This window comes from Salmo salar, chromosome 13 (genome assembly GCF_965601325.2).
Source record: "Salmo salar chromosome 13, fSalSal1, whole genome shotgun sequence".
Classification (NCBI taxonomy): domain Eukaryota; kingdom Metazoa; phylum Chordata; class Actinopteri; order Salmoniformes; family Salmonidae; genus Salmo; species Salmo salar.
Window position 1 is genome coordinate 62332501 of NC_138303.1, and position 16963 is coordinate 62349463.

Here is a 16963-nt window from a genome sequence, read left to right on the forward strand (position 1 = left end):
TTATTCAGTGTCCTAAAACAAATAGCAGTCCATGTTCAATATGGTTGACTGGTAGGGATCTTGTACAACCATTTCTATAGCACAGTATATAGGCTTTGACTTGTATTTACATAGTTGCTCTGCCCCTTTATTGCACATTCAGATGGTAAAATGCTCTTGGTAAGAATATGCTAAATGACTAAGGTTCCATGTAGTTTATACCTTCACTGGTTTTCTGCTAAATGAGAATGGGACTACTGCTCCCTACTCCTCTGGTGCAAGCCACTATGGATCCTGTGCATGCTGTTGACCTTGGTATCTTTCAATATCAACACCTGTATCTTTGGTATGAATCTGGAGCAGGAACCTGCAGTCATTCAGGTAAATGGCACTTCGTCATGACATTATTACAACTACTTCACAGTATCTCATAAACATTAAACAATTTCAAGGAAGGTTCAAGGCTAGACACACAAGACAACTCAACATGTGTGTGGTCAGATTATGACACTGTAACAATATAGTACCAGATTCCCATTATTCTACAACATAGAAAATAGTCAAAATAAAGAAAAACTCTTGAATGAGTAGGTGTGTCCAAACTTTTGACTGGTACTGTATGTAAGCAGGTCAGAACGTAGGTCAAACGTCTCTCTCCACTCTCTCACTGGATAATTGCTTCTCCATGTACACTCGACACGCAAGGTTGCCCTGACTCACCTTTCAGGGAACCCATCTTTGGAGAAGTATCGGTGAATGAGCAACATGAAGCACGTAGCCCTGTCAGCAGGATCAATCTGTAGGCATGACTGAAAAAAAGGAGACCGTCACTGTGAAAGTAAACAACCAACGCAAACCACATTGTTAGGCCCAGGAGTTTTTCCAGACCTTGTGACCCGACATGGAAAATCCTGTTTTTCCTGGTGACGTAGTCAGGAAAAAACTCCTGTCCCACTCCATACACATTTTTGACTATCTCTCTGCAGACTTACTGTCACGTCCTGACCAGTAAAAGGGGTTGTTTGTTATTGTAGTGTGGTCAGGGCGTGGCAGGGAGTGTTTGTTTAGTGTGTTTCGGGGTTTTGGTTTATGTTCTATGTTTTCTATTTCTATGTGGGTATTCTAGTTTTTCTATATCTATGTTCGTTTTGGGAACGACCTCCAATTAGAGACAGCTGGTTGTTGTTGCTTCTAATTGGAGGCCACATTTAAGTGGGTTTATTTTCTCTTGTGTTTGTGGGTGGTTGTTTCTTTGTATAGTCTGAGCACCTTACGGGACTGTTATCGTTGTTTGTTTTTGTGTAAGTGTTTTGTTTGGTTTTTCTTCAATAAAAGGAAGATGAGCATTCACATACCCGCTGTGTTTTGGTCTACATACAACGACACTTGTGACACTTACATCCACTATTTCAGCAACTAAGGGGTGGAGTTTGTAGTACTTCTTCCTGGGGTCCCTGAGGAGCTGCACCTAGGAGAGGCTGGCCACAGCAAAGATAGGGTTCTGGAAGTACAGGTCCTGCTTATGGCAAGTCAAAGGCCCGATCAAGACAAAACACACAATTGTATGTCAATTTACTGTACATAGTTTTACTCTACACACACTTTAATGACAGTCAATAGGTGAACTGAAAGCAGCCATTACGTAACAGATAATAGAAGGGGAGCCATCCTGAGGTCCTCTCATTCCACAAATAGTTGTACAGTACATCAATGATCTATGTAATCCAATTATGACCATCACACCTTTAGGAGTAAAACAACACCACTATAATGAGATAGTAGCTGTACAATCACATAGCTTCCCTTCTGATTAGCACTGATAGACAGTATGTGGCACTGGTTACATCCCCTGCACTCAGCATGGTGGCAGCCATCACAGCCCTATGGAGTGTAATGAATCATTAGGGTGACACACAGAGTGTTGTAAATAGCTCTTTCAGTCTGCTGGGAGGATGAGTTCTGTCCACAGACAGCTGATGGAGGCGAGAAGATGGTCTGTCAGGCCTCTTCACATCCCTACCTACCTGCCACTGTGGCTATTGGCTTCCATCTTCACTGACACTCTGCCATTAGCTCCCTCCAGAGAGCCACTCTCAGCGGAGATAGAGAGGAACACACTGGGGCTGATTAGAGTCGAATAGCCTTAGTATCCCGTTCCACAGAGGTTTAATCAACCACAGATTGAACCTGATAAAAGACTAATATGGAGGGGACCACTTCTCTCTCTCTCACAGTATTAGGCCTGTGTATCTCCACCAAGATAGTTATCCTAATGAAAGCACCGAAGGAAAAAACAACAACAGCAATGTTCTCTCGATGCCCTCTATTTAGCTTGCATTTATGTCCAGGGCCAAAATGTCAAAAGGATCATTGGGCTTTTCCTTGTGTAGGCATGGGTAAAAGACTGAATGCCACAGTTGAGTTCAGCATTGGTTTGTTTGTCGCTGCTGGCCAGGGATTGAATCAAGTTTATTTATAGAGTGAAGCCAATTGTCCCTCTCTGCCCCCTTGATAAGCCACATATGATGTAAATCTGTTAAGCATCATGAGAATAAAAAATTCATCGGGGAGCCAGGAAAAAATGAGGATGCGTCCCAAATAGCACCTTCATCTCTAGTGCACTACATTTGACCAGAATGGGCAAAAGAGAATAGGGTGCCATTTGGGACGCAACTTATACTGCCTTTTTGTCTCTGCGTGACCTACTTTTCAACAATGGTGAAATCCTAGCAGGCTTGTTGCCCTATTGATATTGGAAAAGCTTTGGGTTATCTGTGCTCCCTTGGAAGAATGGACAACAGTTTGATTAAGCCAGTGTATAGTCAGTTATTTGAAATACATCCACAACATTAGAGGCATCAGATGTTATCAAGTCCACATTTCCAAACATCGATGCCCACACATTTACATTTACATTTTAGTAATTTAGCAGACAATCTTTTTCAGATTAATTTACAGTTAGTGCAATCATCTTAAAACTAGAATCCTTAATGGAAACAATAACAAAGTGGTCACCCCATCTCTGTTTCAGTAAAAAGCTGAGGGATGGGCCTGGAGAAATGTAACCACTCTCAAATTCCTAGACAGAGCTATGGGCGCAAGGAGTGACCATCCATTATATTAAATTACAGTTTTAACCATGTTTGGGCTATACAGTGTTTGTTTACATTTACATTGTTTACAAACAATGGAGTAAAACAAGCTTATATTTTGGGTTCCTTTTATAAAAAAAATTTGTTGTACTTTTTATCCCTTCCCCCCCAATTGGTAGTTACAGGCTTGTCCCATCGCTGCAACTCCCGTACGGACGCGGGAGAGACGAAGGTCGAGAGCCATGCGTCCTCTGAAACACGACCCTGCCAAGCCGCACTGCTTTTTTACACACTGCTCGCTTATTCCGGAAGCCAGCCACACCAATGTGTCGGAGGAAACACCGTACAACTGGTGACGGAAGTCAGCGTGCATGCGCCTGGCCCGCCACAAGGAGTCGCTAGAACGCGATGGGACAAGGACATCCCAGCCGACCAAACCCTCCCCCTAACCCGGAACACGCTGGGCCAATTGTGTGCCACCTCATGGGTCTCCCGGTCGTGGTATGGATGTAGCAACTAAGGATTCTAGCTAGGCAAGATAACCACATATTACAGTCATAGTAAGCAATTTTTCCTCAATAAAGCGGCTATCAGAAAAATCAGTACTATTAAGAAAAGTGTGAGTGTTAGTGCAAGAAAAGCAAGGGGGATTTTTTGGTTGTTGGTCCCAGATCTGTTTGTGCTCTTGCCAACTCCATTGCTTTTTAGTCATTGTCAAGCCAGATATGGCATGACAAGGAGTTGATAGGATAGCACAAATAGATCGGCTCTCAAGCTACTACACCCATTGGGCAGTACTTACCCACTTTGCTGACTATCTTGTACACCTGGTCCAGGTCAGAAGTCCCCGTCAGAAAAGCATTGCTGGTAGCCATCTCTTTAATCAAGCAGACAATGGCCCACACATCTACAGGTCTAATAAGGAAGATTCAGAGAATATATCAGGAAAAACACAGACAAAAGAAATGTGATAGACCTGTACCAAAATAACGAGGAACCCGTAGAAGGTATGACATTGTAATTACTGTGGTCTTATTCCATAATACATTCACACAAGATTCAACACTGCTCTGATAGCCGTGGTTGTGCTTGATACGCACTTGCTGTAAGTGCTGTCTGCCACTAAAAGTTCTGGGGCTCTGTACCACCTCGTGGTCCCATAGTCTGTGAGGGGCTCCCCAGTCTGCACCAAGGTCCTGGAAAACCCAAAGTCACAGAGCTTCACCACCCCAGAGATAGACACAAGCACATTCTCTGGTTTGACGTCTCACTGAATGATCTGTTGAGAAATGTTGCTTGTTTCAGGCCAGTGAAGAACTACTGTTTTACTGTCAACAAGTGTCTTTATGTCATCCCAACTTTCGTTTATGCTGTAAAGAGACTAAGATTGTTCAACCCACTTCATAATATCTGATTGACCTCTTGACATTATGTATTTGCACATCCTGTAAACTCACTAGGCTGAGTCTATGACATGAGAATACTTGCATTGCTGAGGTGAAGGTAATCCATGGCTGCTAGAAAATGTACTTTCTGAGGCGCTTGCTGTCCAAACCACGAGGGTGTCTCTCTAGGTCTTCCAGAACTGTTCGGTCAATGTACTCAAAGACAACATACAAGTGCTTCTTGAACCGGAATACTTCTAGCATGTTCACAAGGTTTTCAATTTGAAATTTCTGTGTAAAAATGTATGTTGTAATAGTACTGTACTGTATGTTGTTATCATGGATGTGACATTAATTGGACTGTAGCCAATGAGTGACTTGTACCCAATATTAGAGACAGTCACTGATCAGTATAAGTTCCTCACCCTCAGAAGTTTGATTTCTCTCATGATAATATGTTTCCTAGTTTGGTCCTCTTCCTTGTCTATGAACCTTATGATGGCCACAATGTGACCCATCTCCTTGTGCCGACACTTCATCACTGTTCCATAGCTCCCCTCACCCACAACACCAAGATTCTCATACATATCCATCATCCTTCATTGGGCTGTACATAGAGGCTTGCGAAAGTATTCACCCCCTTAGCATTTTTCCTATTTTAATGCCTTACAGCCTAGAATTAAAATAGATTTTTTAAGGGTTTGTATCATGTGATTTACACAACATACCTACCACGTTGAAGATGCAAAATATTTTTTATTGTGAAACAAGCAAGAAATAAGAAAAAAAACTGAAAACTTGAGCGTGCATAACTATTCACCCCCCAAAGTCAATACTTTGTAGAACCACCTTTTGCAGCAATTACAGCTGCAAGTCTCCTGGGGTATGCCTCTATAAGCTTGGCACATCTAGCCACTGGGATTTTTGCCCATTCTTCAAGGCAAACTGCTCCAGCTCCTTCAAGTTGGATGGGTTCCACTGGTGTACAGCAATCTTTAAATCATACCACAGATTCTCAATTGGATTGAGGTCTGGTCTACAACTAGGCCATTCCAAGACATTTAAATGTTTCTCCTTAAACCACTTGAGTGTTGCTTTAGCAGTAGGCTTAGGGTCATTGTCCTGCTGGCAGGTGAACCTCCGTCCCAGTCTCAAATCTCTTGACGACTGAAACGGGTTTCCCTCAATAATTTCCCTGTATTCTGACCAGTTTCCCAGTCCCTGCTAATGAAAAACATCCCCACCATGCTTCACTGTGGGGATGTTGTTCTCGGGGTGATGAGAGGTGTTGGGTTTGCACGAGACGTAGCATTTTCCTTGATGGCCAAAAAGCTACATTTTTGTCTCATCTGACCAGAGTACCTTCTTCCATATATTTGGGGAGTCTCCCACATGCATTTTGGCGAACACCAAACGTGTTTGCTTATTTGTTTCTTTAAGCAATGGCTTTTTTCTGGCCACTCTTCCATAAAGCCCAGCTCGGTGGAGTGTACGGCTGAAAGTAGTCCTATGGACAGATACTCCAATCTCTGCTATGGAGCTTTGCAGCTCCTTCAGGGTTATCTTTCGTCTCTTTGTTGCCTCTCTGATTAATGCCCTCCTTGCCTGGTCCGTGAGTTTTGGAGGGCGGCCCTATCTTGGCAGATTTGTTGTGTTGACATTTTTTAATAATGAATTTAATGGTGCTCTGTGGGATGTTCAAAGTTTCGGATATGTTTTTATAACCACACTCTGATCTGTACTTCCACACAACTTTGTCCCTGACCTGTTTGCAGAGCTCCTTGGTCTTCATGGTGGCGCTTGTTTGGTGGTGTCCCTTGCTTAGTGGTGTTGCTGACTCTGGGGCCTTTTGGAACATGTGTATATGTACTGAGATCATGTGACAGATAATGTGACACTTAAATAAAGTCCACCTCTGTGTAATCTAACAAATTATGTGACTTCATAAGCTGACAAGGTACAAATCTGTCGTTCTGCCCCTGAACAAGGCAGTTAACCCACTGTTCCTAGGCCGTCATTGAAAATAAGAATTTGTTCTTAACTGACTTGCCTAGTTAAATAAAGGTCAAATAAAAAATAAATAAAACATTGGTTGCACCAGATCTTATTTAGGGGCTTCGTAGCAAAGGGGGTGAATACATATGCACGCACTATTTTTCCGTTTTTATTTTTTAGAATTTCTTTGAAACAAGTAATTTTTTTCATTTCACTTCACCAATTTCGACTATTTTGTGTATGTACATTATATGAAATCCAAATAAAAAGCCATTTCAATTACAGGTTGTAATGCAACAAAATAGGAAAAACGACAAGGGGGATGAATACTTTTGCAAGGCACTGTATGGTGCATACATTAATTTAAAAGCATAAACAGATATAAAGGAAAACATCCAACATCCAGTGTAATACATTCAAATTAAATCACAATTACTTGATTTATAGTGAAAACATATACAGTTGAAGTCGGAAGTTTATATACACTTAGGTTGGAGTCATTAAAACTTGTTTTTCAACCACTCCACAAATTTCTTGTTAACAAACTATAGTTTTGGCAAGTCAGTTAGGACATCTACTTTGTGCATGACACAAGTAATTCTTCCAACAATTGTTCACAGACAGATTATTTCACTTTTAATTCACTGTATCACAATTCCAGTGGGTCAAAAGTTTACATACACTAAGTTGACTGTACCTTTAAACAGCTTGGAAAATTCCAGAAAATTATGTCATGGCTTTAGAAGCTTCTGATAGGCTAATTGACATAATTTGAGTCAATTGGAGGTGTACCTGTGGATGTATTTCAAGGCCTACCTTCAAACTCACTGCCTCTTTGCTTGACATCATGGGAAAATCAAAAGAAATCAGCCAAGACCTCAGAAAATAATTGTAGACCTCCACAAGTCTGGTTCATCCTTGGGAGCAATTTCCAAACGCCTGAAGGTACCACATTCATCTCTACAAACAATAATACGCAAGCATAAACACCATGGGACCACGCAGCCTTCATACCGCTCAGGAAGGAGACGAGTTCTGTCTCCTAGAGATGAATGTACTTTGGTGTGAAAAGTGCAAATCAATCCCAGAACAACAGCAAAGGACCCTGTGAAGATGCTGGAGGAAAAAGGTACAAAAGTATCTTTATCCACAGTAAAACGAGTCCTATATCGACATAACCTGAAAGGCCGCTCAGCAAGGAAGAAGCCACTGCTCCAAACCACCATATAAAAGCCAGACTACGGGTTTGCAACTGCACATGGGGACAAAGATCGTACTTTATGGAGAAATGTCCTCTGGTCTGATGAAACAAAAATAGAACTGTTTGGCCATAATGACCATCATTATGTTTGGAGGAAAAAGGGAGAGGCTTGCAAGCCGAAGAACACCATCCCAACCGTGAAGCACGGGGGTGGCAGCATCATGTTGTGGGGGTGCTTTGCTGCAGGAGGGACTGGTGCACTTCACAAAATAGATGGCATCATCAGGATGGAAAATGATGTGGATATATTGAAGCAACATCTCATTACATCAGTCAGGAAGTTAAAGCTTGGTCGCAAATGGGTCTTCCAAATGGACAATGACCTCGAATACTATAAGTTGTGGCAAAATGGCTTAAGGACAACAAAGTCAAGGTATTGGAGTGGCCATCACAAAGCCCTGACCTCAATCCTATAGAACAATTGTGGGCAGAACTGAAAAAGTGTGTGCGAGCAAGGAGGCCTACAAACCTGACTCAGTTACACCAGCTCTGTCAGATGGAATGGGCCAAAATTCACCCAACCTATTGTGGGAAGCGTGTGCAAGGCTACCCGAAACATTTGACCCAAGTTAAACAATTTAAAGGCAATGCTACCAAATACTAATTGAGTGTATGTAAACTTCTGACCCACTGGTTATGTGAAGAAAGAAATGAAAGCTGAAATAAATAATTCCCTCTTCTATTATTTCACATTCTTAACATAAAGTGTTGATCCTAACCGCCCTTCGACAGGGAATTTTTACTAGGATTAAATGACAGCAATTGTGAAAAACGGAGTTTGAATGTATTTGGCTAAGGTGTATGTAAACTTCCGACTTCAACTGTATAATGTTAATACACATCATGTGGTCAGAATACTTCCTGCTGAGTAGATACAAAGACTGCATTCATTTATTTTTTTTATCCTGACTGCTCTCATAAATTACTCTATTTCATGGTTGGATTAAACGATACCTTAAACTGACAGACCACTTCATGTTTGCAAGGCACTGTTCAGTTTTTCCTCCCAGGAGTATCCACCCCAGAAGAATTCTGACAAACAGGAGGTGAGAAATTATAACGCGGTTACCATAACAACAGGTGCAATTGATCACAATTGAGAGGCGTTGTAGAACATTCCAAATTGATTCAATGGACATTTCATACAGCCGAATGACACTCGATGAATAGTAACCAATTGAATAATCAAGATTGAGCTGACATGTAAACTAATCTTTATGCAAGACCTAGAGGCACCAAAACAACAAATATACGAACAGTTTGAAGATTGATCCACACATAAGGTGCAAGAAAACCAAAAGCTGATTTACCAAGCTAACTCAGTAAGTCAGAAACCAAAGTAATTTCCAGTTTGCCATCCCTGAACCCATTCTTATACGCTTACTATCTATAGTGCCCCTTGACGATAGTATCTTCTGGCCAGTGGAGTTTAGTTTTAAATCCCCTAACACACCTTCTGAACGTTAAAATGCATGGCTTGCACTACGGTTTTGGAAACATAAGGTATATATCATTCCAGTTCGAAATCATTAAAACAACGGAAGTTTAAATTACTACACAAAGGTGTAGGGGTTTTACAGCACTTGTTTACTGAAAACAGAGTGGAATATCTGTTAATTATCTGTCATCGTCTCTTAACACCTGTGTGTAAACGCACGAAGGACGCCATACATGTGTTATCGAATAATACTGCTGGCTGCAACTGTGTTAAAATAGTGTACAGTAAGTGTATATTTAGCATTTGTACTATTATTTTGATGTGATATGAAAGTAAAGGGCCTTATGTTTCTACAACTGAGAACCGATTGAAGTTTACATGGAATATTTGGCTATTTTGGTTTCCAGAGCCAATTTTCCTCTGAACAGAACCTGTAAGGTCCATGGACTATAAGGAGTAACATAGGCTCCTTTGTCCATTATTGGGCTAGACATCCCTGAGACCTGGTGTGACAACTCATGTCTAAAGGTTTGAATACTAACCAAGTTAAGGTGTCGTATAACTTGCATGCACTGTGTTAACATTTTGGGAAAAAAGTGTTAATTTGATAACATTTACACCACGCATCGAGGAAGTGCACCGTTCCAATAATGTCCTTGCGGTTTCCCCCCTGTGGAGGTACATGACGTCACTGTAGTTGTGTCGAGGAGAAAAGCATAGACGAAAGATTTACCCCTTAATAACACCGATTCGATAGATTTTCATGACCAAAGTATACGTTTTTACGCGTTGAATCATGTCTACTCCCGCTAGAAGACGACTTATGAGAGATTTCAAAAGGTAATGCAGCGTTTTAGCTCAACGTTTTTTTTGTATTTAGCTAGCTAACTACAGTAACGCTAGCTTGCTGGAAGCTAGCTAGCCACTTTGCTCTAGTTAGCTAACAGTACCGTTAATTTGAGGCGTGTACAGTGCAGAGTTGGCTGTAGCTAGCTATCATTGAGTCCGTCATTCATTTAATACCTAGCCACGTTGTACTGTCTGGTACCTAGCTAACTAGAGTAAGATGTAACAATGTTGCTTCAGTTAGCCAGCATGCTAGAGCCACACAGATGTGCTACTAGCCAGTTAACTTGTTTTTATTCATCAACATGTCTAACTAGCTAGCTAAATATACATGTCAGCTACTGCATTTATCTAGCTAAGTTAAAGGAGTAGTTACCAATTTTACAACTTTATGTTATATGGTTCCTCACCCTGAAAGTAGTCTTTGGGCCAGGATAAACTGTAGTCCATGATGTCTTTATTTAATAAATGCCGTTACAAACTTCAGTTAACTGTGGCCACCACTAACTTAATACTGAATCCTAGGAGTCGAGTCCAAGCTGAATCTTGACACTCAGAAATGTCAGTCGACACCGGGAGTCGACTCTCCACGTATGTGTCATTGTTGTTAATAACAGTTGGGAAAAATGGCAGAGAACGGCAAGCGACAGCAGCGAAGTCCTGTATTGCAATACTTTGAGAAGGAAATACACACTCTGCGAGGTCGAATTGAGGTACAGGTGCAATGCTTAACCATCTGAAAGGGACACCGTGAGACCCAAGCCGTTGCTGGCAGCATCGCAGGTGAATTGTGAATTCACATGGACTTTTTGCTATCGTTTTAACGGAAAACATAATTTTTTTAAATGGCAGTTTAACCTTTAAGAAAATGGTATAATTTGTCACATCTCTATTCCTACTCTACCTGGCTTCCTCTGCCATCAAATGTCCTTGTGTGTAAAATAAACCAATGGAGCATTTCTTGATAAGTATTGTGGCTTTGGTAAATGGTTAGTTTAATTCAGTCTCACACAACTATTGTTAGACATACATTGTTCATAAGATATTTTATTAGTTAGTCTATTTGTAGTCTACGTCACACAGCAAGTATCTGGTTGGCAACATCAAGATTTCCTTACAGAGAACTGTAAGCTATGAAAACAGAGTCGCACACTCCATATAGCACATCCAAGATGGCATAGCAGTAAGACGTCCTCGTCTTGACCTGTCCCGTGTATGTATGTGTGTATATATACACTGCTCAAAAAAATAAAGGGAACCCTAAAATAACACATCCTAGATCTGAATGAATGAAATAATCTTATTAAATACTTTTTTTCTTTACATAGTTGAATGTGCTGACAACAAAATCACACAAATAATCAATGGAAATCCAATTTATCAACCCATGGAGGTCTGGATTTGGAGTCACACTCAAAATTAAAGTGGAAAACCACACTACAGGCTGATCCAACGTTGATGTAATGTCCTTAAAACAAGTCAAAATGAGGCTCAGTAGTGTGTGTGGCCTCCACGTGCCTGTATGACCTCCCTACAACGCCTGGGCATGCTCCTGATGAGGTGGCGGATGGTCTCCTGAGGGATCTCCTCCCAGACCTGGACTAAAGCATCCGCCAACTCCTGGACAGTCTGTGGTGCAACGTGGCGTTGGTGGATGGAGCGAGACATGATGTCCCAGATGTGCTCAATTGGATTCAGGTCTGGGGCGGGCGGGCCAGTCCATAGCATCAATCCCTTCCTCTTGCAGGAACTGCTGACACACTCCAGCCACATGAGGTCTAGCATTGTCTTGCATTAGGAGGAACCCTGGGCCAACCGCACCAGCATATGGTCTCACAAGGGGTCTGAGGATCTCATCTCGGTACCTAATGGCAGTCAGGCTACCTCTGGCGAGCACATGGAGGGCTGTGCGGCCGCCCCAAAGAAATGCCACCCCACACCATGACTGACCCACCGCCAAACCGGTCATGCTGGAGGATGTTGCAGGCAGCAGAACGTTCTCCACGGCGTCTCCAGACTCTGTCACGTCTGTCACGTGCTCAGTGTGAACCTGCTTTCATCTGTGAAGAGCACAGGGCGCCAGTGGCAAATTTGCCAATCTTGGTGTTCTCTGGCAAATGCCAAACGTCCTGCACGGTGTTGGGCTGTAAGCACAACCCCCACCTGTGGACGTCGGGCCCTCATCCCACCCTCATGGAGTCTGTTTCTGACCGTTTGAGCAGACACATGCACATTTGTTGCCTGCTGGAGGTCATTTTGCAGGGCTCTGGCAGTGCTCCTCCTGCTCCTCCTTGCACAAAGGCGGAGGTAGCGGTCCTGCTGCTGGGTTGTTGCCCTCCTACGGCCTCCTCCACGTCTCCTGATGTACTGGCCTGTCTCCTGGTAGCGTCTCCATGCTCTGGACACTACACTGACAGACACAGCAAACCTTCTTGCCACAGCTCGCATTGATGTGCCATCCTGGATGAGCTGCACTACCTGAGCCACTTGTGTGGGTTGTAGACTCAGTCTCATGCTACCACTACAGTGAAAGCACCGCCAGCATTCAAAAGTGACCAAAACATCAGCCAGGAAGCATAGAAACTGAGAAGTGGTCTGTGGTCACCACCTGCAGAACCACTCCTTTATTGGGGGTGTCTTGCTAATTGCCTAAAATTTCCACCTGTTGTCTATTCCATTTGCACAACAGCATGTGAAATTTATTGTCAATCAGTGTTGCTTCCTAAGTGAACAGTTTGATTTCACAGAAGTGTGATTGACTTGGAGTTACATTGTGTTGTTTAAGTGTTCCCTTTATTTTTTGGAGCTGTGTGTGTGTGTGTGTGTGTGTGTGTGTGTGTGTGTGTGTGTATATATATACATACACACACATCTTCGCATATCTTTTTAGATATTTTTTTCTAAAAACTCAACTTCAAAACACTCCTACAACCCGCCTCACCAATTTACAAAAAAAAAGTATTATTTACCTCAAATTTGAAATCCACAACAGAAGCTAGCCAGAAGCTAGCTAACGTTAGAATTCATCTAACCACTGTTGGCGGTCATCAGCTATCCCTTAGCTCAAAGCTATCACCAGTTTTGTACAACGTTATTCAGACCAGAGCATACCGGACCTATTTTCTCTCCATATCCACGGATTTCTACCGCAAGCTCGTGACATTTTACACCTGGATCTTGCAGCTAGCTAGCTGCTATCCGAGTGACTATTGGCTAACGTCAGTCCCGGAGCTAACATAAATTATTCCGGAGCTAGCCAGCTGAAGAGTTCCATCAGCCACTCCTGGCTACAATCACCTATCCGGACCCGTTTTACTGCCGATGCGGAGCCCCATCGGGCCTTCATGACTGGACTACCGACGTTATCTGCCCGAGGGAGTTAGCCAACTGGCCCCTCCGTCGCGACGTAACCTGAACACCCATCTGCAGCCAGCTAATCGTTAGCTGTCTTATCGGCTACTATCTGAATAGGTCTATCGGCCAATTTTCTTGGGCCACTATAACTATTTTTGCCAATTGGATTGGTCCCCTCTACCACACGGAACACCACTAATCTACCGACGGAAACGCACGAGGTGGCTAAAAACAGACCGAGGTGGCTAAAAACAGACCATCTTCTGCCAACTTGCTACCCATGGCCCGGCTAGCTGTCTGAATCGCCGTGACCGCAACCGACCTCACTACTCACTGGACCCTTTTGATCACTTGGCTAAGCATGCCTCTCCTTAATGTCAATATGCCTTGTCCATTGCTGTTCTGGTTAGTGTTTATTGGCTTATTTCACTGTAGAGCCTCTAGCCCTGCTCATTATACCTTATCCAACCTTTCAATTCCACCACCCACACATGCGAGGACAATGATGTTTCTAGAGACAATATCTCTCTCATCATCACTCAATGCCTAGGTTTACCTCCACTGTATTCACATCCTACCATACCTTTGTCTGTACATTGTACCTTGAAGCTATTTTATCGCCCCCAGAAACCTGCTCCTTTTACTCTCTGTTCCGGACGTCCTAGACGACAATTCTCATAGCTTTTAGCCGTACCCTTATCCTACTCCTCCTCTGGCGATGTAGAGGTGAATCCAGGCCCTGCAGTGCCTAGCTCCACTCCTATTCCCCAGGCGCTCTCTTTTGATGACTTCTGTAACCGTAATAGCCTTGGTATCATGCATGTTAACCTCTCTGGGCTAGGCGGGACGAATTCGTCCCACCTACGTAACAGCCAGTTGAATCCTGTGGCGCGATTTTCAAAATCTTTGAAATGCTATTACTTCAATTTCTCAAACATATGACTATTTTACAGCTATTTAAAGACAAGACTCTCCTTAATCTAACCACACTGTCCGATTTCAAAAAGGCTTTACAACGAAAGCAAAACATTAGATTATGTCAGGAGAGTGCCCAGCCAGAAATAATCAGACACCCATTTTTCAAGCTAGCATATAATGTCACAAAAACCCAGAAGACAGCTAAATGCAGCACTAACCTTTGATGATCTTCATCAGATGACAACCCTAGGACATTGTTATACAATACATGCATGTTTTGTTCAATCAAGTTCATATTTATATCAAAAAACAGCTTTTTACATTAGCATGTGACGTTCAGAACTAGCATACCCCCCGCAAACTTCCGGCGAATTTACTAAATTACTCACGATAAACGTTCACAAAAAGCATAACAATTATTTTAAGAATTATAGATACAGAACTCCTCTATGCACTCGATATGTCCGATTTTAAAATAGCTTTTTGGTGAAAGCACATTTTGCAATATTCTAAGTACATAGCCCAGGCATCACGGGCTAGCTATTTAGACACCCGACAAGTTTAGCACTCACCAATATCAGGTTTACTATTATAAAAGTTAGATTACCTTTTGTTGTCTTCGTCAGAATGCACTCCCAGGACTGCTACTTTAATAACAAATGTTGGTTTGGTCCAAAATAATCCATCGTTATATCCGAATAGCGGCGTTTTGTTCGTGCGTCCCAGACACTATCTGAAATGGTAAATCAGGGTCGTGCGCATGGCGCAATTCGTGACAAAAAACATCTAAATATTCCATTACCGTACTTCGAAGCATGTCAACCGCTGTTTAAAATCAAATTTTCTCGTAAAAAAGCGATTATATTCCGACTGGGAATCTCCTTTTAGCTAAACAGAGGAAAGTAAACAAAGCTTTCGGTCGACGCGGGCACGAGCCTGAGTCTCACAGTACTGTAACCAGCCACTACCCAAACGCGCTACTTTTTTTCAGCCAGAGCCTGCAAAGCTACGATTCAGCTTTTTATCGCCTTCTGAGACCCTATGGCAGCCGTAGGAAGTGTCACGGGACAGCTAAGATCCTCACTCTTCAATAAACAGAGACAAGAAGAACGACACCTTGTCAGACAGGCCACTTACTGCATGAAACCTTGTCAGGTTTTTGCCTGCCAAATGAGTTCTGTTATACTCACAGACACCATTCAAACAGTTTTAGAAACTTTAGGGTGTTTTCTATCCATATGTAATAAGTATATGCATATTCTAGTTACTGGGTAGGAGTGGTAACCAGATTAAATCGGGTACGTTTTTTATCCGGCGGTGTAAATACTGCCCCCTAGCCCTAACAGGTTAACATTAGAAGCCTCCTCCCTAAGCTTGTTTTATTCACTGCTTTAGCACACTCTGCCAACCTGGATGTCCTAGCCGTGTCTGAATCCTGGCTTAGGAAGACCACCAAAAACTCTGAAATCTCCATCCCTAACTACAACATTTTCAGACAAGATAGAACGGCCAAAGGGGGCAGTGTTGCAATCTACTGCAGAGAGAGCCTGCAGAGTTCTGTCCTACTATCCAGGTCTGTACCCAAACTATTTGAACTTCTACTTTTAAAAATCCACCTCTCTAAAAACAAGTCTCTCACCGTTGCCGCCTGCTATAGACCACCCTCTGCCCCCAGCTGTGCTCTGGACACCATATGTGAACTGATTGCCCCCCATCTTTTTCAAGCAGAAATTTACTTCCTGCAACACAAATTCAAAAACGTTCTGGGACACTGTAAAGTCCTTGGAGAATAAGAGCACCTCCTCCCAGCTGCCCACTGCACTGAGGATAGGAAACTCTGTCACCACCGATAAACCCACTATAATTGAGAATTTCAATAAGCATTTTTCTACGGCTGGCCATGCTTTCCACCTGGCTACCCCTACCCTGGCTACCCCAACAGCACTGCACCCCCCACAGCAACTCGTCCAAGCCTTCCCCATTTCTCCTTCTCCCAAATCCAGTCAGCTGATGTTCTGAAAGAGCTGCAAAATCTGGACCCCTACAAATCAGCTGGGCTAGACAATCTGGACCCTTTCTAAAATTATCTGCCGAAATTATTGCAACCCCTATTACTAGCCTGTTCAACCTCTCTTTCGTGTCGTCTGAGATTCCCAAAGATTGGAAAGCAGCTGCGGTCATCCCCCTCTTCAAAGGGGGGGACACTCTTGACCCAAACTGCTACAGACCTGACCTATATCTATCCTACCTTGCCTTTCTAAAGTCTTTCGAAAGCCAAGTCAACAGATTACCGACCATTTCGAATCCCACCGCACCTTCTCCGCTATGCAATCTGGTTTCAGAGCTGGTCATGGGTGCACCTCAGCCACGCTCAAGGTCCTAAACGATATCTTAACCGCCATCGATAAGAAACAATACTGTGCAGCCGTATTCATTGACCTGGCCAAGGCTTTTGACTCTGTCAATCACCACATCCTCATCGACAGACTCAATAGCCTTGGTTTCTCAAATGATCGCCTCGCCTGGTTCACCAACTACTTCTCTGATAGAGTTCAGTGTGTCAAATCGGAGGGCCTGTTGTCCGGGCCTCTAGCAGTCTCTATGGGGGTGCCACAGGGTTCAATTCTCGGGCCGACTTTCTTCTATATATACATCAATGATGTCGCTCTTGCTGCTGGTGATTCTCTGATCCATC

General features: G+C 42.9%; 1 protein-coding gene and 1 long non-coding RNA gene across 2 annotated transcripts in view; one reads left to right on the forward strand and one right to left on the reverse strand.

Annotated features, from left to right (window-relative positions):
* LOC106567529 (uncharacterized) overlaps positions 1-10633 on the reverse strand; it is an 11712-nt gene extending 1079 nt beyond the window's left edge. The window contains exons 1-4 of the long non-coding RNA XR_001320090.3: positions 10407-10633; positions 3874-3986; positions 1379-1495; positions 1-788 (exon numbers count right to left, since the gene is read on the reverse strand). The exon at positions 1-788 is cut by the window's left edge and continues 1079 nt beyond it. This is a non-coding gene — a long non-coding RNA (uncharacterized LOC106567529). The remainder of the gene's footprint in view (positions 789-1378; positions 1496-3873; positions 3987-10406) is intronic.
* The window catches only part of LOC106567528 (ubiquitin-conjugating enzyme E2 B), a 19671-nt gene continuing 12511 nt past the window's right edge, over positions 9804-16963 (forward strand). The window contains exon 1 of the mRNA XM_014136885.3: positions 9804-9990. Coding sequence (XP_013992360.1) covers positions 9947-9990 — 44 coding nt within the window. The 5' untranslated portion in view covers positions 9804-9946. The remainder of the gene's footprint in view (positions 9991-16963) is intronic.